Source organism: Strigops habroptila, chromosome 5, assembly GCF_004027225.2.
Source record: "Strigops habroptila isolate Jane chromosome 5, bStrHab1.2.pri, whole genome shotgun sequence".
Classification (NCBI taxonomy): Eukaryota; Metazoa; Chordata; class Aves; order Psittaciformes; family Psittacidae; genus Strigops; species Strigops habroptila.
In genome coordinates this window covers 54,468,028-54,491,637 of record NC_044281.2, presented here as the reverse complement: position 1 = coordinate 54,491,637, position 23,610 = coordinate 54,468,028, and the positions used below count along the sequence as shown (strand labels likewise).

General features: G+C 42.1%; 1 protein-coding gene across 6 annotated transcripts in view; it reads right to left on the bottom strand.

Moving 5' to 3' along the window:
* The window catches only part of SEMA5B (semaphorin 5B), a 277,489-nt gene that overhangs the window by 6,517 nt on the left and 247,362 nt on the right, over positions 1-23,610 (bottom strand). For 4 of the 6 annotated variants that reach the window (XM_030487796.1, XM_030487799.1, XM_030487797.1 and 1 more), the window contains 3 exons: positions 23,143-23,292; positions 22,197-22,241; positions 18,801-19,006 (listed from right to left, as the gene is read on the bottom strand). In XM_030487796.1, coding sequence (XP_030343656.1) covers positions 18,801-19,006; positions 22,197-22,241; positions 23,143-23,292 — 401 coding nt within the window. Of the gene's footprint in view, positions 1-284; positions 355-18,800; positions 19,007-22,196; positions 22,242-23,142; positions 23,293-23,610 lie in introns of those variants that run through there. The other 2 variants (XM_030487800.1, XM_030487801.1) reach the window with 2 other exon arrangements.

Genomic DNA, 23,610 nt, shown 5'->3' with positions numbered 1-23,610 from the left:
GGACCACAGCTCCTGCCAGGTCTCCTTTGGTGGACCTGTGGTTAGCTACTGCTAGGGCCAGAAGCCAGAGCCTTCTCCAGAGACCTGGAGTCTCCTGGTAGATGGCATGTTGTCTGAACATCATCATCACACAAAACCATGCTGGGTCTACATGAAAGTTGGTGATAAATGGCAGCGCTCAATCTAATCTCTTCCAAAATGCTCATGTTACAGACTGCAGCTCCCTCTCAAACCAGTTGCCAAATGGCAGCTTTTTCTCTTTGGAAGAGCAGGTGTGCATTTACCTGATCTCCATCTCCATTGGTAGATATCCAGGTTTGGACCCCCCGATATTAAGTGTGTCACTTCTGTAAGCTACAGTATAAGTAACAAATCATGGTCACTTTTGGAAAAACTAAAATGACTTAAAAAGATCAACAACCATGTAACAATTGTTGGCAATAATAACATAAAATTGAGAACCACAAATGCCCCTTTTACCATAAAAATTTAGAATTCTTTTTTTTTTCTCCCTCCCCTTTTCCCCCCTCCTTCTTTGCTTTTTGCAAGAATTACTATTACTCTTTCCCCCCAGCAAGCAGGTGTCCCCTTCTCCCCAGATTAAAGCCCATTGCTATGCCAGCTGTTACCTATGCACAAGGATAAAATCCCATTTGGGTGTGTGTGCAATAATTTTATGGAACTTTCTCCTGCATATTTACAGTCATCTGATTTCTGTGAATTTGGCTGAGGAACTTTTATGACAGTTTTTTGAACTAACCCCTAACTTAAATTTCTTATACATATCTCTGGCCTATGTTGCTCCTACGTGCACCTTTAATGACTGTCATCCAGGGAACTCACTCCTTTGAGCTGGGAGTCAACACCAGGTGTGTTTGCTACAGCCTCATGATTGGGGCACAGCACATTTAAAGAGGGTATGAGCATCTCTCCTGTCTGGAGCACAGAGATGGAAAGGTCTAATGAGGTAACTAGTCCTGGGACCTAATGGTTGTTCTGCCACAACCCAATGCTGGTGGGGGAACCACTTTACCTCGGTTCCCCTTTAAGACAAACACCTCATACCTAACCCAGCTCAGGGCAAGATGAAAATTAATTAACTAATGCTCAAGTCCATGAAATACCCAGCTCCACTGGCTTTACTTGACCCAGGTAACTTCAGCCCCCTACACTTTAGGCATTGTGGCTCCATTGGTAAAAACTGCCTTCTGGAGAAGCCCCTGTTCCCCCCCAGCCCCAGCAGCACTGGGGCAACCTGCCAACAGTAGGTGCTTAACTTTTAGGAGACTACAGCTAGTGAGCAGGGTCTCACATTGTGTATGTGCCCATTGCACAGCCAGGGTGTAGCCACATCCTGGCTATGACTGCTGAAATGGTCAGAGCTATTCCTAGGCTCAAAGAGAAGACCACAGGCAGTACATTTATCTCCCAAATTCTTTGTAATCAAATAATTTTACTGCATGGGGAGGGGAGGAGGAGGAGGAAGAAAAGAAAATGCTTTCTTCAAATCCAATAGCAGACTGATAACTACAGCTACCCTGGGAGATGCAACTCCCAGTTTCATACAGGATGTTAGGAGGAAAGGTTTTCCTGTGGCAAAAGGACCCTGGCAAAGAAATTTCCTAATTGCTGAAGTACTGAATAACTTTTTTGGAAATGGGTACTACTTGAAACATCTCATACATAAAAATTGGAGGAGACCCAGCCTCCTCCTGGTCTCACTGCGATCTCTCTCTGCCTGGAGTCTCTAAAATAAGCTCACAGTGTATCACTTGTAGGAAGCAAGGAGGAAATTGTATAGGCATGCTCAAAGTGACAAATATTTCCAAGGAATGAGAATTTGTGCCTTTCAATATGAAAGGAAGAAAAGAAGTGTCATGCTTTGCTCCCAGTCACCCAAAGAAATATTAAAATAGTGCAGGCAACAGTCTGCTGCTTTGTGCTGGAGGCTGGGAAACAAGGAAGCCAGGCTCAGTCCTCCACTGCTTGCTATGCTTCCTTGGGAAATCCAATTAACTGCTCTGCGCCCCTGTGTCTTCTAACCCAGCTTGGTAAAAACATTTGAGATCCTCTGTAAAAATGCACTTTGCTATGTGCTACCACTACCTGGGGAGCTGTTCTCTGGCAAACACTACAGTGCATGCTGTTTCCTGTTGGTGTCTCTAGGCCAGGATACCCACTGCAGGGAGTGTAACCCCACAGCAATGGTCCACCACAGGACAAAATGGCTGATGCCCACTGCTGCAATCTCTGGACTCTCTTGAAGGTGGTCCAGCATCCAGGCCTTGTCTGGGTCACTTGTTGGGACAGTTAAGGTTTACGACATGCCAGGATTACCACCTCTGAAATTTAGTAACATCAAAATCCTGACCTAAGATCAGGAACATCTTGATCTGAGGACAAAGACCTCAGGATTCTACTTTTTTTTTTGCTTTCAGTTGTAAAATCTGTATGTTTCAACGTGTCCCATGGTGTTTAAAACTAGCCCTTTACAGCAGACTTAGCATTTAATTAAAACGATTTGCATTTTTTCCTTTCTCTCTTGTCTTACTTTCATATAACATTTAATTAGGAAAAAACCCACAACTGCTCCTTTGCTCTTTTTGGTTTTATTTTTGATGGAGAGCTTATATCTTAGGGAAATACCTTATGAAAATGGTTTAGTGGAATTTATAATGCAATTAGCTGCAAGGAATTCGTCTCCAGAAATGCTGCCATAGCAGTACCGTCCTAAATCAGCATGATCAATGTGCACTGCCTTAACATTTCCCCACACAAACTTATTGCCTGTCTCATTTTAATAAATAGATTATTAGGTTCTTTGGCTCTAGAAATTGGTTGATATTTTGAAAGGAAATGAGGCAGCGGTGAATTTTAGAGATGTACACACACACTCATGCATGCACTGCAGGAGAAGAGGTTCAATCTCTCTGGGTGGACTCCTGTGCTCTTTTACTCATCTCTTTAACGCTTGCTCTCATCCTGCAATTCTTTGTTGTGACAGAGATGGTCAATGACTTTCCCTTTGGGAGATATTTCCCCAGAGCTATATGGGTTATGCTGTCAGGATCAGAGCCTCCTGACAACTTGACCACACTGGAACTATTGTGGGGATGAAAACAGTGTGCTGTGCCCATAGGTGTTCCCACCAATATTTATCAGTCCCAATGGGAGAGACCAAGAGTCATCACTACCACACAAGTACAGTCGATCACAAAAACACAGCCCACCTCCTACAAGTGCCTCTTCAGCCACCTCTGAGCTAAGCCCCAAACGTTACAGTGGCCAAGAAGTGGTTGCTGAAGACAATGCCCAATTAATCCTCTTAGAAGGGAGAATCTTTCGGTGCTTTTGCAGGGACTTATCTGTGGCTGCAGTAATTAAGCTGACTAAAGCAGCCCAGTGAGCACTAGAGTTCACGCTGGCCTCACTAGAGGACTCAGAGAAGGTAGGAAGACTTGCTTTTGCTTCCTGAGCCCTTCTGCATTATCATCTTGCACCCTGCAGGGAGACATGTCAGTCACCTAAGCACCCACCAGACCTTACTGATGACACTTTTCCTGACGCTCAACCTGTATTTTCCCCTTCTTGCTGCCTGCTCCCTTCCATATCCCCTTGACAGCAGCTACCTCCTCTTAGATCTGATTGCTCAGTAAGCCAAAAGCCTAACCAACATTTATTGCTGAAACATCACTTGGTGCATAATCTCTGTGCCATACACATCATATATTTCAAACACTAAGGGAAATGTATTTCAGGCCCTCATTTTGGTCTTCTCCTGCCTTGAGAAGAAAGAAACTTCTGGTAGTTGTGCAAGTATAATATTCCCCATAAAAAGTGAGGCCAGACCCTAAGCTAATATGAAAACCTGTGAGATGTGCTTAGAAAAAGTGTTTCATTCAACCAGTAACTAGAAACTCAACATGCATCAGTCAAATAGTTTTACCCACTTCCTCCCTTCCAGTATGAGCCATGCCATCCTAGCATATTCGACATCATTTGTTCCTTCTGGATTGTTCACTACTAACTTCAATTCAAGAACCTATTAGCTGAAAGTAAGCCACCAGTATGCACTAACCCGACCAAGTGGATCACTCAAAAGCAGGTACACCTTCAACTGCTTTCTTCAAAAGATCCTTTATTATGCTGCGTTGGCATATGACTAATAAAAAATTCTCTGACCCAGAAACTCTGCTTTGCCAAGCAGGGATGTTTTCAGATGGACTAAGATGGATATGGTTTTAAGAGAACGTAAAACAGCATCAGCTTTCTCCATTATGTATGTGTGATCTGTCAAATAATTAAAAGGTCCGATATTGTTGCTGGTGAATTGCATGTCTATGCCAAGCACAACAGGATTCTGAGTATCTAAATATTTACAGAAGCATATAAACAATTTGTTATCACTCTTGCTATTGTATTAGCAACTAGTTAGAACTGGAAGAGTCTGAGGTAAAAGTGTATAGATATTTCCCCTTGTGTGCTGCTCTGGCCCCTGACATTCATACTGGAGGCAAAATAGGGACATGCGCTCACAGGCTGTTTCTCCCAAGGCAGAGCCAAGTGCTGGATGTGTTAAATATGACTGTATTGTACCATATGCATACATTTACTTTTGCTCAGCCTTCTCCATTGATATTTTTAGCCTAAGTAAGTCATCATTCAGATTTTCCATTTGTTACTTTTTCTCCAGCAATGCCTTGCCACTACTCCCCCAAATTCTGCCTCTGCTCCAAATTATTAAGTCATAATCCACTGACCTACTTGCTTACATTATCCCAGATGAATCAAAACATCTTCATGCATAATAGTATGGGACTTTCAGAACTAGTCCCATCCCACAGCTGCATGTATAAGCTGTATAAACATTTCTTACACACATAAACAGATCAAATATTTCAATTTTCAATAAACACTCACAAAAATTTCAAAACTTGATTTAAAAACATGAGCATCTCACCGTCCCCAATGAAAGGAATTTCATATAGTTTTTGAGAAGCTAAAGTGAAAAGGATGCTTCTGAAAGCATCTGATACACATACAACTAATACCAAAAGATCATGTTTGAAAAATCATGGCAGTCAGTTGAAGTTCCTGATGACTGGAAAAAGGGAAATATAACCCCCATTTTCAAGAAGGGGAAAATGGAAGACCTGGGGAACTACAGACCAGTCAGTCTCACCTCTGTGCCTGGCAAAATCTTGGAGCAGATTCTCCTGGAAACCATGCTAGGGCTCATGAAAAACAACGAGGTGGTTGGTGACAGCCAACATGGTTTCACTAAGGGCACAACATGCCTGACCAGTTTGGTGGCCTTCTATGATGGGGCTACAGAACTGGTGGACAGGGGCAGAGCAGCTGACGTCATCTACCTGGACCTGTGCAAAGCATACGACACTGTCCCGCATGACATCCTTGTCTCTAAACTGGAGAGACATCAATTTGATGGATGGACCACTCAGTGGATAAAGAACTCGCTGGATGGCCGCACGCAAAGAGTTGCAGTCAACAGCTCAATGTCCAGTTGGAGACCAGTAACAAGTGGTGTCCCTCAGGGGTCGGTGTTGGGACCAATCTTGTTCAACATCTTTGTCGGCGACATGGACAGTGGGATTGATGCACCCTCAGCAAGTTTGATGATGACACCAAGCTGTGTGGTTCAGTTGATATGCTGGAGGGAAGGGATGCCATCCAGAGGGACCTTGACACGCTTGTGAGGTGGGCTGATGCCGACATCATGAAGTTCAACCAAGCCAAGTGCAAGGTCCTACACCTGGGTTGGGGCAATCCCAGGCACAGCTACAGGTTGGGCAGAGAAGAGATTCAGAGCAGCCCTGCAGAGAAGGACTTGGGGATGTTGGTTGATGAGAAATTTTACATGAGCTGGCTTCAGTGTGTGCTTGCAGCCCAGAAACCAACCATATCCTGGGCTGCATCAAAAAAAGCGTGACCAGCAGGTCAAAGGAGGTGATCCTGCCCCTCTACTCTGCTCTTGTAAGACCTCACTTGGAATATTGTGTACAGTTCTGGTGTCCTCAACATAAAAAGGACATGGAGCTGTTGACCAAGTCCAGAGGAGGGCCATGAGGATGACCAGGCGGCTGGAGCACCTCCCATATGAAGACAGGCTGAGAGAGTTGGGGCTGTTCAGACTGGAGAAGAGAAGGCTGCGTGGACACCTCATAGCAGCCTTCCAGTATCTGAAGGGCGCCTACAAGGATGCTGGGGAGGGACTCTTCATCAGGGATCGTAGTGATAGGACAAGGGACAATGGGTTCAAACTTAAACAAGGGAAGTTCAGGTTAGATCTAAGGAAGAAGTTCTTTACTGTGAGGGTGGTGAGGCACTGGAATGGGTTGCCCAGGGAGGTTGTGGATGCTCCATCCCTGGCAGCGTTCAAGGCCAGGTTGGACAGAGCCTTGGGCGACATGGTCTAGTGTGAGGCGTCTCTGCCCACTGCAGGGGGATTGGAACTAGATGATCTTAAGGTCCTTTCCAACCCTAACCATTTTATGATTCCATGACTCTAAGAAGAGCCATAAAGTAGTTCCCACAGGCTGACATGCAATGGCAAGATTTCCTTAATCTTCTCACTCAACTTTATGGAGCTCAGCATTCTATTTCAGCTCCAGATCTTCTTTTCTATTCTGGCAGTGGCATGGGGAAAGAGTCAGTAAGTTTCCCAGAGTTTTGTAGGTTAATCTTTACCAGGTATGCAGTACCACAGTTGCCGTGAAGTCAGTGAGGAAGGACAATTTCCCCCAACCTCACAGTTTCTCCACTATTTCTCTGCCAACAAGTGTAATTTCAGTTCTATCACCTCTTACCATGACACTTGCCTCTTTGAAAAGGTAAAAAGAAGAAAGAAAAAAAGGCCTGACCTTCCTGGACAGCTTCAAACCACTCTGTCTAGCATTTATGTTTAATTTATCATCACATTAACTTCCTAAGAGCCTGAAAAATGCAGCGTGCACCTTTCCAGTGGGCAGGACTCATCAGAGATGTGTCGCCTGTGCCAGAACTGCATACTAGCTCTTTCCCATCTTGCAAGTTTGCGATGTTGCAATGTTCCAGTGCACTACAAAGGAAAACTTGCCCTTTCCTTCATCACAAAGTGAGTGCAGGTACTAAGGAACTGAGGGTAACAAGTCCAATCCCTGCTATCCCTGGTCATCCACTGTGGACACAGGCAAAAGTCTAAAATCAGGGTCCAGGTAGCAGACAGCAACTGTGTAGTCAACCCATTCCTCTTAGCAATATCCAAATGAAGCCCATGTGCATCCTACATCCTGCCTCTGCAGAAATCAAGGCCAACATTCCCACTGAACTCAGTCTCACAATTAGCCCTAAAAGAATCGAGGTAGCCTTTCCAATTTTCCTTGGAACAGCATCTAACAGACTTCCTGTAGCAACAGTGGGATGGCCATTACTCCCCCTCATTCCCCAGGAAAATTGAGGGATAAGGGAACTGTGCGATGATGTAATGAAGCTAAGAGCCAACATTTAGATTCTTTTGCGCTCCTTTTAAGTAGTTTGCTTCTTGCAGTGAAATCAGATGGAGCAAAATGCCTTTTCAATGCAGATCAGCTGGTTTATGGTGTTAGCCATGCCTTCTTGCTACACAATGTTACTTTTTGTGTTCTAGGAACATTAGCCAAATGACTTGGGGTTGTGGAAATATGTTAATATTATGAAACTTTCCCCACGGCTTGTACATCTCTGGAAGAACCAAGGCAGAGATCTCAGAATTATACGAACCAATAAATTGGGAAATAATTAGCATAATAATCACATTTCAACAAAACAAACCATACAACTAAAATAACCTCTTTCGGCAATAATTGACACCAAGAAAACAAATGACGTCTGGCCCACCCACATGCTCCTTTTCTTCTGATCAACTGGATGCCGCAACACTGCTGTGCCTCTCAAGCTATGCATTAGAAATGACCCTGGAAAGACAGAAAGTTGCCAGAAAGACCTTATGAGACCCATGTATTTACCACAAGCTAAGAGTGATTTTTAAGAATTTACTGATTCTTCTTTCTGATCTTTCTTAAAGATTTGCTTAGTGTCTTACACTAAACAAACTATCTCATCTGATGCTTTTATAAAATCTCTTGAGCTATGCCTACTCTGAAGTCAAAGGTAGCAGTGGCCAGGGTTTACGTATTGAGTTTTTTCTGATGAATTCAATAAGGCTGTTTGCAGGATTTACAGTGAAGTGTAGATGTACAGATGAGGAACCTAAATTCTATAGAAGAAGGTTTTTCCTCTCAAAAAGAGATACAAAATATCCCACCGGGACACTAAACTTACGATTGCATGTGATTTTTGGATGGAAGCTTACCATATTTTTAGACTGGAAATTCTTTGTTCACTGTTATTGGTAAATACATTAAACAACCCCCAAATGATGGCAGCATCTGTAGATGTGCTTAGGCTGACAATGGAACTAACATTCAATTATAAGAAAATGAATAGCTACAGTTTTCTATAGCTGTTTGAAAATCGCTATTTTATCCTTATACTTTGGAGGGAGTAAGGTTATATTACTGCCATTTTAAACTTATAAAAACCTTCAGAGTTGGCAACATAAAGGACCATTGTCAAAAGATGCTTTCATACATCTCTGACTTTAAGCACATAAGTAAGACTACAAACTGTATGTAATAGTAAGGCAAACTGAAGTGAGTCCCTGCTTAGAGCTAAATCCAGGTTTAAGTATTTTTCTGAACTGTAAACTGAAGTCCAAGGAGTTGATGCAAATCTTCCCACTGCAAGTGCAGGTGCCTAGCCTAAAGCTTGCTGTTTATCCCTGGCTTGCTAATAATTTGGTGGTGGCAACACCCATGACGTGGCATCCAGACACAAAAGAGGAATTCAGGTCTGCCTCAATCTGCTTCCCAATATAGCTGGTGCACAGGATATAGCAGACATGATCTCAGCTGCATGGGAAGGTGTAAACTGTCTCCTTGCTGCACTACTATGCCTTGCTGTATGCCCTTCCTGGGTCCGTCATGTATACAATAGTGTTACTAAAGAGGCTCATCTGTTGAGCTACAGCACATACTCTTGCACATACTCTTGTACTCAGACTAACTCACCAAAGGTATAACCACTACCTTCTAAAACTAAGGATCATATAATACCAGGTTGGAAGGGACCTCAAGGACCATCTGGTCCAACCTTTCTAGACAAAGCATGGCCTAGACTAGATGTCCCAGCACCCTGTCCAGCCGAATCTTAAAAGTGTTCAGTGTTAGGGAATCCACCTCTTCGTTGAGGAGATTATTCCAATGGCTGACTGTTCTCTTTGTGAAAAATTTTCATCTTGTGTTCAGTCAGAATCTCCTCGGGAGTAACTTGTGTCCATTACCCCTCGTCTTTTCCATGTGTTTCCTTGTAAAAAGAGAGTCTCCATCTTCTTTGTACCACCCTTTAAATACTGGAATATGGTGATAAGGTCTCCCCTGAGCCTTCTTTTCTCAAGGCTTCAAGGCCAGCTCTCCCAGCCTTTCCTCATAAAGCAGGCTTCCCAGTCCTTTGATCATCTTTGTGGCTCCTCTCTGTACCCTCTCCAGCCTGTCCACATGGTCTCTGTATAATGCGGACTAAAACTGAACACAATATTTCAAGTGTGGCCTGACAAGGGCTGAGTAGAGTGGGATAAATAGTTCACATTGTGTGGAGATGATCATTTAGAGCAACTGGGCTATACTGGCGTTCAGCTGATGGCAACTAGTAAGGCCACAGTGTCTGTCTGTAGGTCTGTCCAGGGAAGGTAGTTCTCACTGCCTCACTGCAGCTACGTTGGAGCTAGCAGCCCTGAGTTTTCAGATGGTCTCAGAGCTGCTTATTCTGGTGAATTATCAACACAAATCATGCAGCCTCGTGCCAGCCCACAAAGCTACACTTAGACTGAGAATTGCAAAGGTGTAACTGCAGTGGCAGGGAAAAAAAAAAAAAAAAAGGACTAAAAATAAAAATAAAAGTAAAAACTGGGCCTAATTTGCCATCTGCTAATTCCATTCAGTCTCTTATAGTCTTACGGCTTTCCAAATATCTCCCACCCTCTAAATAGATGCTTTTTGATTATTTTCCGCAAGATTGCTTTGTTTTCTCACCATGTTGCATCTCACCTTGTTATTTCCTCTCTACATTTATAATCTCCTCAGGTCATTTTCTATTATTTCTATACCAGTGGCTGTTTTTTTGACACACCTCCCAGTTTAATATCTTCTGCTGGTTTAATTAACACACTGACTGCACCCTCTCCAAGGTCATTAATGAAGATATTAAATAAAGCCAAACCTTGCATTACTGCTTGGGGTGCCCCAAACAACTCCTCCCCATAGCTCCATATGTTCCCATTAATGATTGCCCAATGTTCACAGTCCACTAGCCAGGTTTCAACCTCTGTAGCAGCATTCCCATCCAAGCCAATTTCTATTTACACATGTCAGCTTATTTAAGACACAAATACCATCCTCTTTTCTTTAGGTGTATGTACCAGTAAAGCTACATTTTTAACCATCTGAGAATCTGCCCTTATGCAGTTCAGCCTTGTGCTTTCTGTTCATTCTCTAATGCCAAAACTCTGTGTAAAGTGATCATGTTTGATTTATTCCTGCTCAGCTTTAGGTCCTGGCTCAGCTGTCAGTTCAGCCCAACCACCTTTCATTTCATCACGATATGTGATATGTTGCCACTCAAATATTAATTCCAATTTGTCTGCATATTAATACTGACACAGATTTGTTTCATTGAGTTTCCATCGCTGTAACTGAAAGTACAGTCAAGTCAATCCCATTTGTTTCTCCTGGTTTCACTCTCCCATATGGCCCTCACTCTGTCAAATTTTAAAGACCAAGCAGGATTCAATATGCTTTGTTGAATGGGGAAGGTCCAGGCATACTCTATCAATTGTGGGACTGTATTATTACAGATATTTTGTCTTATCCCCAAATCCAACTGGTGTTTCCCACACAGACTTACTGGAGTTACTTGTGTGACTTTTGTGTTTTGGACATCAGTAGCTTAATAATGACTCAATTAGCTGGGAGGAAATTGTCCTGCTTCCTTACAAACGCTTTTGTATTACTTTTGCATTTCATGGCACTGGGGGTTTGCCCAAGATCCATGGTATTTATAAAGGTAATTGGAGTTGTTCATTAGCTGGTTCTTACAGACGCTGGGACGTGGTCCATCTAGATTCCTTCTTTCGCAGATTTTCAGTTCTTTCCTTTATTCGCATACTTTGTGCCAAATCTCAGGATGATAGTAGAGCTGACTTAATGAAGATTCCCTCAGCTATAGGGGAATGCAGGCAGAGCTACTCCTGCTTACCCTACGTCAAACCTATTGTGAATTTATAAATGATGCATCAGGCAATGGATGTAGCATTGCTGCAGGCAGTGCAGCCTGTGCTGTGGCAGCAGCCAGTACATCCTGAGCAGCCCTGAGCTCTAAACTGGTCTTTAGGACAGGGCAGTCATGGTTCAGGAAAAAAACAGCTCAGGTGTTTTGGCTGTTCTCTCTCAGAATTGAAAAACTCATTCTGGACATTGAGCTCTAGTTCTGAATACTGATACAGCTATCTTTATTTCATATGCATGCAGCTCAATTTCTTTATAATTCTACTTAAAAAGTCCATTATTTGCTGGTGGAGCTACTCCAGTAGAATAGTGAGACAGTGCCCCTCCAAGCATACCACAAAGGTTATACATTTTCTGGTATTTATTGTTTGTCTAATATTATCCTCTCCCTTTAGCTCCCTGGCTCTTTCACAGCTGCCTTTAAACTCTTCTGTAAACACATTATTAATTTTTCCTGCACATCCTGGCAGTGCTGAGGATTTCCCAGCTCAGCTAATGCACATAACACTGCCAGCCAGAGCTTCAAGGAGACAAAGAGGGAAGAACCATTTCAAACACCTGGACCAAGGGAGAACCATTAATTTTTAGCAAATAAGACTAGGGTATATTTGAAATATTCTTCTTCTGACCAGTAGAGGGAAGTCATGTAAATACACAGCAGCCAGTGCAGTGCGATTTTGTTATTCCCATTCCTGCAGTTCTTCATTTAATTCTCTTTCTTCCAGCGCAGGTGGGTGGGGGCAGATACATGTTAACCTCTGAGAAATTAGGAAAGGCAAATATTGCAAGAAAAAGCTAACATCAATTATTAGATCAAATAGTGTAGCTGGAAAAATCAGATAAACTTTTGAACACATCTGTCTGTCTTCAAGTCTGAAATGGCAGCTCACACCTGCCAGCTTTTTCCAGCTATATTCATTGATCTAACTGAAAACAAAACAAAACTTGTCTGCCTATAAGCCAGTCTTGCCTGTATCCATAGATTATCACAGCTGCAGTAATACAACCCCAATGGAAGGCTAGTTTGAGTATCCGTGATGACTATCTCAGCCTGTAAGAAGACAGAGCATGGAGGAGATACACCTGGTTGCACAAGTAGAAGGAGAGAAGGCTGAGTCAACAGAGAAAAACATGACAGGATGAGTATGAAGCATCTACTCCCAGTGTCACTTAAAGCTTCTCAATATGGCTTAAAGAGGAAAACAAAGTCATCCCAAAAGCTGGACTCTCTCAAAATGGTGGGGGAAGAGGAACAATGTGGATTATTACCCCACAGTGAGCAGCAACAAGCCCTGTGAATTAATGAAGGGTTTCTATGAAAAGTGGATGGAGCAGGAACCAGTTCCCATTGGGGGACCACTGTGAGCAGCTGCTTAGCATCCCAGAGGGAGCAGGAGCAAGGTAACATTCAGTTCTGAATTGGCAGCTTCCCCTACTCTTAAATAATGTATCTATGAGAGGGAGATATCTGTGATTTGCACACAACAACCCACTGAGCCACTGCTGCCATGGGCTGAGGACACCTCCAAGAGATGCACATCACTCTACAGGCACAACCATCCTAGGACAGCCACACCTCCAGGCATGCTTGACTGCTCAATTTGACTTGACCCAATGATATAGGGGAGAAAAGACACTAATGTATTTTGACCGAGACGCACCACTTAATCCTTTTTTCCCCATCAGTAAGCTCTCTTTGCTTTCACTTCCTAGCAGGCATTATGTAAATTGAGAGTCCCCTGAAGTGATATTTACGACTGCAGGATCATACAAGAAAGGGCACAATGCTCCATTGCCAATACGACCCCCTATCCCTACTATTCTTTTTCAAATAATACTGTACTCAAGGTAAGTACTAAAAATATGTATTCTACCATTCAAGCACTTAATGTTCTTAAATGCCACTTTGTTCAGGGGAAATAGTCTTTGTTAAGCATGAAATCCACTAGGAACAAAATTTATATTTCAATCTGATTTACTATATATTTTTATACATATATATGTATTTATTTTTTCCAGCTGATTACATCAGCTAAATCTCTCTCTAAAACACCATGTAGCTAGAGCAAATACTTAAGGGAGGCTGTTCATAACTTACTGATGATGTTGGGTATCATCAACTGCTGGCTTATATCTGAATTTTATAGCCACTTCCTGGGGCTTGAATGATGCACAGGAAAAGGGTCACCAGGAAAAGTAAAATGCTTATATCACAGGGCTATCAGTGTATGTGCTGCGATCACTACAAATACACGGGTTAGCCAATTTTAGTTGAAGTAGCAACATATCAAATTAAGCGATAGGACACTGAAGCCCTAAGTTTTCCATAGCAGAGAGAAACAAACATCCTCAGAGACCAAGGCTGACTTAGACATTCCTCTAGGGCACTTGACAGTAGTTAAAATTCATTTAAACTTGAACCACTGGCTATCTCCCCGCTATAAAAAAATAGCGTGATTTTCAGCGGCAATGACCATCAGCAGAGAGAGACATTTACAGTACATACAGGGATCCTCTTTCCTATACCCTGAGCTTTATTTCTTTTTGCAGTTGTTGAATGCCACACCAAACATCCAGCCTCTTGTTTTATTCAGAGAGATTCCTCATCCAAAGACAGAATTGGTTTCTTTTTCATAACCCTCAAGGTTGGTATTTTATTGCCATGAATTATTTGGGATTAGTAATGGAGTGTGGAGCACAGTGTCCAGAGTCCTTCACAAGAGGTGTATGCTCTGCACTGTTATTTAATTCTCAAGAGCATTGTCCTCACTTTATTAAAAAATACTTATTATAATTTATACAGAGTCCCAAGTCATCTACTGAATATTCCCCCCATTTTCTGGCAGCTGCATATATATTTGCTCTATAATTTTGGGCAAGTGCAGGACTCACAGTCCTACCAAAATTAATGTGTGTTGTTCTGATGTCCTCCTAGAAACTTCAGATATCAGGTGATACATCAAATATTTAGCTTCCCTCTTTCATTGCTATATCCTGCAATCTCACTCAGTTCTCACCTCCTCTTCCCCCCACAATAAATTTGCTTATTGACATAAATGACTGTTTTGCTTAAGCACAACTTCAGTGTTTGGCCCTTAACTTATGTGAGAGCAAAGGTGATGTCCAGAGCAGATGCAATGCTCAGGTGCTTCCTCAGCTTATTTGAGGCATCAGTACAGAAAGAATTTGACCACATGACTCATGACTAAAGCTGTGTTTAAGGAAGGAAGGACAGAGGGAGGTTTGTTCAGCACAAGCGAAAAGAAAATCTGCAGAATCATCATCATAACTATCCTGCAAACTTACATTTCTCACTAGTCCCATCTGGCCTGATCCAAAGGCCATCGGATTTTGGATTTGGACCAATGTGCAGATGCCTTTGTCTGTCCAAATCCTGTGTAGAATAAAATGTTGGCTTTCTTTACTGGCAGAGGATTTAGCAATAGGAAGTTCAGTCCAAACCCTTTCTCCATGTGTGGCTGTTCCAAGAGCTCCCAATTCACCAGGGCTCAACCTTGACCCTACATCCTCCTGTTTCTACTCCATGATCATCTGGCTTTCCATCAGCATGACTCTAATAAGTAACTGACGTAAGTCAGTCACTGAGCAGCTGAAGCAAGATGTTAAAAAAGAGGATCTCCTCTCTGCTTTGATGGCCAGTTATTAACTAATCACAGTGGCAGTGCTGGGAAGGTTGTAGGTGGTTCTGTAACCCATCATGCCAAAATGTGAAGAGCAGGTAATTTTTATTGCATTATGCTCTTGTTCTGCACAGTCTTCAATATTGTCAAAGTGCTGTATGAACTTTAACCAATTAATGAAACATGAACTGCTTATTAGGTGACCCAAAAGGTCTCTCCCCTACGATCTGTGAATAATAAATCAAAATCAACATGCTGCTGGTAAATGCATATGCATGAAATCTCTGAAGACATCATGGCTAAAATAGCTAATAATAAGCCTCACAGCATTCTTGAGAAAGCAAAACAGCAAGGGAAAAGAAGACAGCAAAAATAAAACACTCTTCTGCAAAACACTGCCTACGCAAGTTAGCATCAGATAAATGATCAATAGGTCACCATCATGAATGATATTTACATCTGATCTGCATTACTGCACTGCTGTGCTGAAGTGTCCAACAAGACTCATAGTGACTAGCACTTCCTTCACCAAAATCTACCTTCATATAAAACTCACCATGATTTATGAGTTTTCATTCAGTGCTGTACATTTGAATGTAACACTGCCAAACTTTCTACTGTGTTCACCTGCTGTTTGGAGAGCAGATATACTTCAAGATGAAAACAAACTAAAGATGGTTGCAGAAAGCTTATTATTATCAAAGAATGGAAAATAATAGACTTGTGCATATGGTCAGCCTTCTGCTACCATCATGCCACTGCGTGTTATCATTTTCTGTTACTGAAAAGTAGTCTACACACCTTGTATTTCCTTAATTGTGGATTTATTAACTCTTTAACACACACACACCCCTACAATGATTCTTTTCCTTTTATTACCTATAAAATGTTTGGGGCCGTTTTCTTAGTACCTGCTGAATAGAAAATTACTTGGGTTTAGAATCTGGTATTTCAGGTGTTTCCACTTTCTTTCACACATACACATTTTAAATTCAGATGGGCCCACATCCAAGCTTAGTCCAACCCTCATTTTCCAGAAGGTGAATTTTAGCTCCCCCATCATTTGAATGTTAATTGTGCAGCATCACAATAAAACCACACATGCTCCTTGAAGGCATGAAAAACTCCCTCCTGACCCTTAGAAAAATCTGCCAGTTATTCCTAAATATAAAGCTAGCTAATAACAAGTTCTGTAAGTAATTACACAGCACAGAGCACACAGAGCCTTCCTCTCACTGCACTAATGCTATATGCATCAAGGGAACACCAAGGAGTGGCAAATTTGTAGTATTAAATGAGCCATTTTCAGGCAAGAGTTTAAAAAATGGGGGCCAATAGAGAAGATGAACATAAGGAAATATTCAACAGGAATAGAGAGAAGGAGCTTCACTTTGTAACAGATTTTATCCTTTCTGTATACCTCTTTGCCTCATTCTCCACTCTGAAAGTGTATGACTTCCAGTTCTTCTCGTCAAGTAGCCCCTTGCTCCTAAACATTTAGTTTTGGTCTGTACAATGACTGAAGATTTATGCACTTGAACTCTTTCACTTCCTAACATTCTATAAATAAGCCCATCTGGTCTATCTCTCCTTGTGTTCAAGTCCCTTCTCCCCCAGCCTAACTCATACAGTCCCAATTAGATAATGCTTTCCTTTAAATAAACTAGACTTTTCAAAACCTGATCTGATGCCTAAGCTCTTTATGTCCCTCAAAAGAAGCGTCTAACAGCTGCTCACTGTTACTATACACTAGATCAAGTATTCTGAGATGGATCTATCACAGAGGTCAACTCCCTCCTGACACTACATTAACTAATCTGCTGCTATTTTAAACTTTTCTTAGCTTTATTACTTCTACTCTACTGCCCCACTTGGCGTAGACATATTGCATTAAATGACCCATTTACTCGATCCATCAAGATCATTCTGTGAACAACTTCATCCTTCTAAATTTTAACCATTCTACCTATTTCAGCATCATCTGATAACATACAATAGCACAATATAAATAATGAAGAAAATGTTAACACAAAGCCAACCCTGTAACTACCTGCTTTTGGCCACAAAAATAAATTTGTCTCTTTTCTTCATTGTTTGCTATGTAAGAAACAAGGGGATACTCTTGACCATCTCTTTACTCCTGCAAGCCTTTTTCATCTGGGATTTCCTATTGACTTTGCCACAACTACTCACATAACTGAAAGGATTACTCTCATCGTTTGACGCTTCCAGGATCAGGTCCCAGTTCTTTACCTGTCTTAATAATTTATCACCTAACCCATATATGCAGAACGTGCAGAATAATACATCCTGTGGAACTTTGTTAAAAGCCTCTGAAAATCCCAATATGTCTGCTGCTTCCCTCCTATCTAGATCAATATTTATTTAATTTAAAAAAGGAATCCAATTTGCTTGACATGATTTACTTTCCAAAAATCCATGCTGACTTGCATTATGATGCTGCACCCTTCTTAAACTGTAGCCTTATGCTTCTAGGAAATGTGTTTTTGAGACTACAGTTATAGGCAGTGGGACCTTCTGAGAGGCTGCAACGACCAACACAAGGAATTCAGCACATGCTTATTGCCAAACTGGTCTGTTATTTTTCCAGCTCAAACTGTTTTCCTTTAAAACACCAAACCAACATTGACTCTTTTCAAATGGTTTGATACAAGCTCTTAGTTCCCAGTGTATTCACATTGCAAATTGTGGCCATGTGTATCAGGACTCATCTTGTGCCCAGCATTATACAATCCCTACACAGAAACAGTCCTCGACACGGAGGGAGTTTAGACTATGGCAGCAGTCCCACTGTTGATCTTATTGCTGGGTCTCAGTTAGAAGCCAGGACAGATCACCAGAAGCAGACAATCAAAATGTCAACAGCACATAGCTATATGATGGAACAAGGAGCTGCAGGGTTTCCTTCTGTTTTGCGTTCATCTCCCAAATAAGCTTTACACTGTTCAAGTAACCTTAGGCAGGCTGTTCCTCTCGTGGTGACATGAATCTCTTCCACCCACCCCAGTGCTCAGTTCTCTGATCCCACACTTCACCTGGAGACTGATGCTCAAATACAATGAGTGCTACTGTCTCCATGTAATGTCTCCTGTACTCTTAGCCCTATCTGCTCAGATAATGGGTGGTGCTCTCTTCAGCAAGCAGACATGCCAACAGAGTTTTCCACTTCAACACTCATTTTCTCTTAAGGCTTCAGCTCCCAGTTCTGCTGCTATCATTGAATTCATATCATGGCTGACTGGGGTAAATTCTGTTCAGTACCGAGAGAGGGGGCAGAACCCTCTCTGTTTTCTCATTCTCTCCAATTTGGCAGTTCCCAAAGCATTTCCAGAATCTTATCCTACCAATAAGTATTTTCCCAGCTATTTGCCTAATGAAGTTTCCATTTTTGTTCTTCCTCCCCTCCGTTTCCTCTCACCATGCACTAACAATGCACTGAACTGAGCTCTTACTGATTTCCTAGAGGACAATTTGTATAAATACAATAGTCAGAATGGGCTGGAGTATCTTAGTAGGTACTTGCCAGACTGGCATTCATCATGACTGTGAAACAGAACAAAATCCCGTTGCAGCAATGGGACTTTTTAACCCTTTTCTGGTTAAATGGTGACAGTATGGCTAAATGTCCCTTCAACCATATGTGTAATGCCAGTAGCTGGGCACAGACACACAAACCTACTCAATTCCAGCTATGACATAAATACAGAATTTGCTCAGGTAGTATCAATCTGTTCATGGTATTTCTCATCAAGTACCCTACCTTGAACTCCATAGGGGTGTACTTCTCATTCTTGGGGGTTGTACTGCCCTTGTAATGGAGATGGTTAGGAGTGGTTGGGTGGATAACGGTTGACTCCTGGGACTGCCTCTGACAGCGCTGGCAGTACACGTAAATCACAAACGTTAAGAGGCTAGAGCCAAAGAAACAGGAGACCCCAGTGGCAATCAGATGGATGAGACTAAAACCTGCAAAAGAAATTACAAGAGATGCTATTTTTAAAGAACAACCTCTTTCCCTCCCATGACATGACCACAGGTGCAAATCAGAGGTATGACATCTCAGGATCAACATTAATAAGCTGTTGAAGCCAGAGTCTTACATTCTAACATAAACTGACATAATCTCCCTGCAAATCGCTCTCCCCACTGCAGTTCTGCCTAGTACAGCTTAACAGGTTCATGCATTGTTTTCTCAAAGCTCCCTCCCTGTCTCTCCTCTCTCCCCTCTATTGATATTGAAACTAAACATTATGTTAAGCTGACAGCTAAAGAAATGAGCCGTACAAACAATGCACATTAATGGATTCCAAAGCATGTGCATGTCATGGGAATAAGGGGATAAAAATGCTCAGTGTTTCTCTGAAGGGGAAGGAAAGGAAGGAAAAGCCCTTTTTGTCAGCTGCCCAAAATGCCTATGGCTCTGTGTGTGGGGTGGGGGAGATACACATTCCTCCCGCATGTAATCCAAGTGTGCTTAGCATTCTTGCTTATTCACAGGGCAGCATTGCTTTGGCCATGTCTGCACTACCTCTGAGGTGTATTGTACAGTGAAATAGGGGTCCTCATGGTAATGTGAAAGATAAGGTAGACAAAGGAAAAGGGGGAACTGCTTGAAAAGCACTTCTTCGTTGGCTTTCTCCACAAACTGCAAAGATAGGAAGCCAGCTGCAGGCAGGTGCCAGTAGGGTAGCTACAGTGCAAATATTTCAAACAGAAAAGCCCTTGGACTATAAAAGCCTCCTACAGAGATCTCTCCACATGGGATTGCAGCAGCACCCTCCAAGGACAGCGCTGACCTCTGGAAGCAGCTGTAGTTGTGCATCCCATGTGCTGGGAGGTACCTAACTTGCCACTCTGGCTGGGGGAGGAAGACAAAGTCAAACAGTACTCCTTCCTCATTCCTCCCTCACCTCAGAAAGTCTCAAATCCCATGGTAAAACCAACCATCAACAGATCTCCACTGACAACAGAACTAACACTAGCGACCTTTGCATCCACCAGGTTAATGAAGCAACCAGTGGCTATCTTGGATGGCAAAACTTTATGACCCTGTTTTCTTTTGCTGTGTGCAGGTGAGAACCTACAGAAACAGGTTCAGCAACGATGAGACCAAATGCTACTGCCTTTCCTCTGCCTTTGCTCTATCATCTTTCAGAAATGCCAATGGCCCCAGTGCCTGGGGGGACCCCTGACTGCTGACCCCCCAGGGCAGTTGTCCCAGGGGTCAGCCACATCAGCTTGGTGGCAACTGAAGCAGTAAAATTCCCATAATACTTAAAAAGCCAATTCATTTGGACATACTGCTGTGTTGACTTGACTGTGTGCAGAGAAATAGAAGGGACTACTCAGAGAGTGGCTTTAAACGAGGTTCATTCTTAGTCTGATCATGGTGTGCATTTTTTTGGTGCCATCTTAACATTTTAACTGATATGCTTTTCAAATAGAGAATTCTGCCCATTAGTCTATGGCACTCCTCTAATCTTCAGTTAAAAAATATCCTCCTGAGTTAAAAAAGAATAAAACCAATAGAGTTCTGCAGCAAAGTAATGTACTTCAATCATAATTATAGTAAGGAACATACAGAATTTATTAGACTGATGAGCTACATTTATTTTTTAAATCCCACTATAAAATTCTATTGCAAGATTACCACTTTCTATTGTGTTTTGGATGATGGTCCAAAACATTGGCAGAAAGATGATAATTTTCTACTAAATGTTACAAGACTTTTCCAACAAGACATTTCCTTTCTAATAACCTCCACCTGCTTTACATCACTCATGAGAGCTAAAACACAGAATATGCAACTGTGCTCAGTAAAGCCACATGACACTGTGCCACATTCTCCTCTTGCCCAGCTTAGCTTATATTGCACTGAAAATTTCATTTCATTGCTACATTTGCAAGTCACTACAGTAGGAAATCCTTTCTAAAACGTAAAGCTCTCTTACATTTCACTCTCACATTTGAAAGACATATCTGATTTTTCAGGTGACGTTTAGCCCTGTTTTAGGGAAAAAAAACCCCAGATCATTTTGTTTGCAGCATGTGAGTCCCTTGAGTAGGAAGCTTTCTGGTTCATCATTTTGAAAACATAGATTTTCTGAGATGCATCAACGGAATTTCTGTTGATTGACTTCTTTGACAAATATTGTAGAACACTAAGTAATAAATATTAGCTATGGTAAAATGTAGATTGCAACAGCAAATACAATTGTGGTAAAAGAAGGAAATGTGGGTATAGCACTTAAGAGTACAGTGCAAGCTGTAGCAAGGAGTCCTGGATGTGAAGCAGATAGATACCTTGCACATTCTGAGGAAGAAGGAGTGATGCAGAAAGCCAACTGCTACATTGCAGGTGCTGAAATTCCATTGATTGCCCCACAGTACACAAAGCAAGAGGCCACCTTTCTGTGCCACAGGTGGCATGCCTTTTTTTGCCATGATCTCTGCAGGGAGAGGAGATTTTGGCAGCCTGCAGATCATCTAGATTTCAGGAAAGCAGGGATGTGATGCTAGCAGGAATTGACATAGTCATTAGTGTGAAAATAGCATTTTAAAATGTTGAAGGAACCTGCCATTTTCTTCTGCATTTTTACTATAGGGGCTCTTAGGGCAGTGGAAAAATGACACTAATGACTGGATCTTTTCAAGTTACATGCAGAAAGGAGACACAATTTCTATGAGAGGTGAGGACCTGCATGAAAAGAAGTGCTTGGAGGACAAGTATAAACTCTAATCTCATCCTATATCAGCAAAGGATCTGTCCAAGAGGCCCTGTTCACTGAAGTCTTTATAGGTTATTTAAAAACACCTGCTTCCGAACAGCTGGAGGCTTACAGTGGTGGAATGAGGAATATCCCTTCCTTTCTCCAGAACCATTTACCCTGTGGGTAGAGAGAGACAACCAGTGTGCTCCCTGGTAATTAACGACCCTCAGTGGTCAATCCAAACCCCAAAATAAATAAAAATCTTGGAACTGAGAAGTGGACATGCAATACATTCCTCCAGTCTGACTCAGACAGCAAGACTCCAGTGGAATTAAGGCTATCAGCGGGATATGAGCTGTATAGATTAATGGTTTGGTTGATACTGCACAGAGAGAAAAGAAGCCAGGTTAAGATAAAAATAAGATATATTGTTAGTAGTACCCTACCTCCACAGTTTGTGCTCTCATCAATACTGGAGGCTGGCAGGATCACTAAACAAAGAGAAGAAGATTGGAGAAAGTTGTCATTTTGCCATCACTTTACTTCTTCAAGTAATTAAACCCCCTGTGCTCCAGACACGAGAAGGTGCTCGTGTGTTCTGCAGCAAGCTGAGAGTTTCTCTAAATTGAATGGTAAACTCGGAGAGTGAAAAACATGCAACAAAAACTCTCCAAAGACCTGGCAATTCCAGTACTGCTACCTGATGACTCTTTGGCTTCTGCAAATTAGGGCAAACAAGATAGCTGAGAAAACCATGAAAATGAAGAATATCATTGCCTAGTGATCTCAGATTTTTAAGTCAGGGCACAGTAATCCAGAAAAGAATACATGGAAAGGGCTTATTCATTCTAGACCCATATCAGATATTTGGCCAAGAGATTAAATTTCCACAAAACACAGGGTGGAAGATGTTGATGACCATCTGTCTATCAACGGTATTGCTCTGTAAGACCCTGGATTAATCTTCCCACTTCACACTGCAATTTTCTCCAACTGCCTCACCTTATTTCTTTGCTCTTTTAGGATGCTTCTTTTCATACCTGAACTCAAGGACCTTCTGTTGCCCATATCCATGCTGAGTACAGAGTTAATTTTTATAATCCAGCCTGAGATGAACTATGCAAGGTTAAAAGCTTCAATTCAGGTGAAGCCGTACCAGTTAGTTATCACAGATCTAGGTAATTCTCTTTTAAAGAAATGTTAAGCTGCCTTAAAGGAATGACAGTTAATCTGTGCCTGCCACAAGGGAGTTTACAACATGTTTGTATATTTGCTTGTTTTTCTAGAAGCATTCAAACCCAATTTTTAATAGGGAAAATCTCAGCTTAATTTGACTGTCTTGGGCATGAGTTGCTCTCCTGTATTGGCCCACCTTCTCCCTCCTGTACATACCAGGAATTTCATTATACAGGCAATCTTGGTACTGTGTGCTGTTTCCGATGCACTGAGAAGAATCTGGGCTGTGTACCTCGCAGTAACGACTGCGGTACTGGATGCCCTCTTCATTACACAGGCTCCATTCTGACCACTCTGACCAGCCACCTGAAATCCAAGATCGGGAAAACACACAGACAACATCACCAAGAAGGAAAAGGATCCTTTGTTGATACTAAACTTATCTCATGATGGAGGATGTCTAGATCTTTGCTAGGCCTCTCTCACACACCTAATACAGAGGCCTTTGTTGGATTTCATTTTCTCAATAGAAATAACAGTGCAAGCATCATATCCTACTTGTCAGGTCGTAGTTTTCTTAACACGTACTGTACCAACCCTTGGTGGAGCACTGCACAGCACACAGTTTTCTTAAAAGCTGGTGTATCAGCTGCTGTATCAGCTCTACAAGGAGCTGGATGGGGC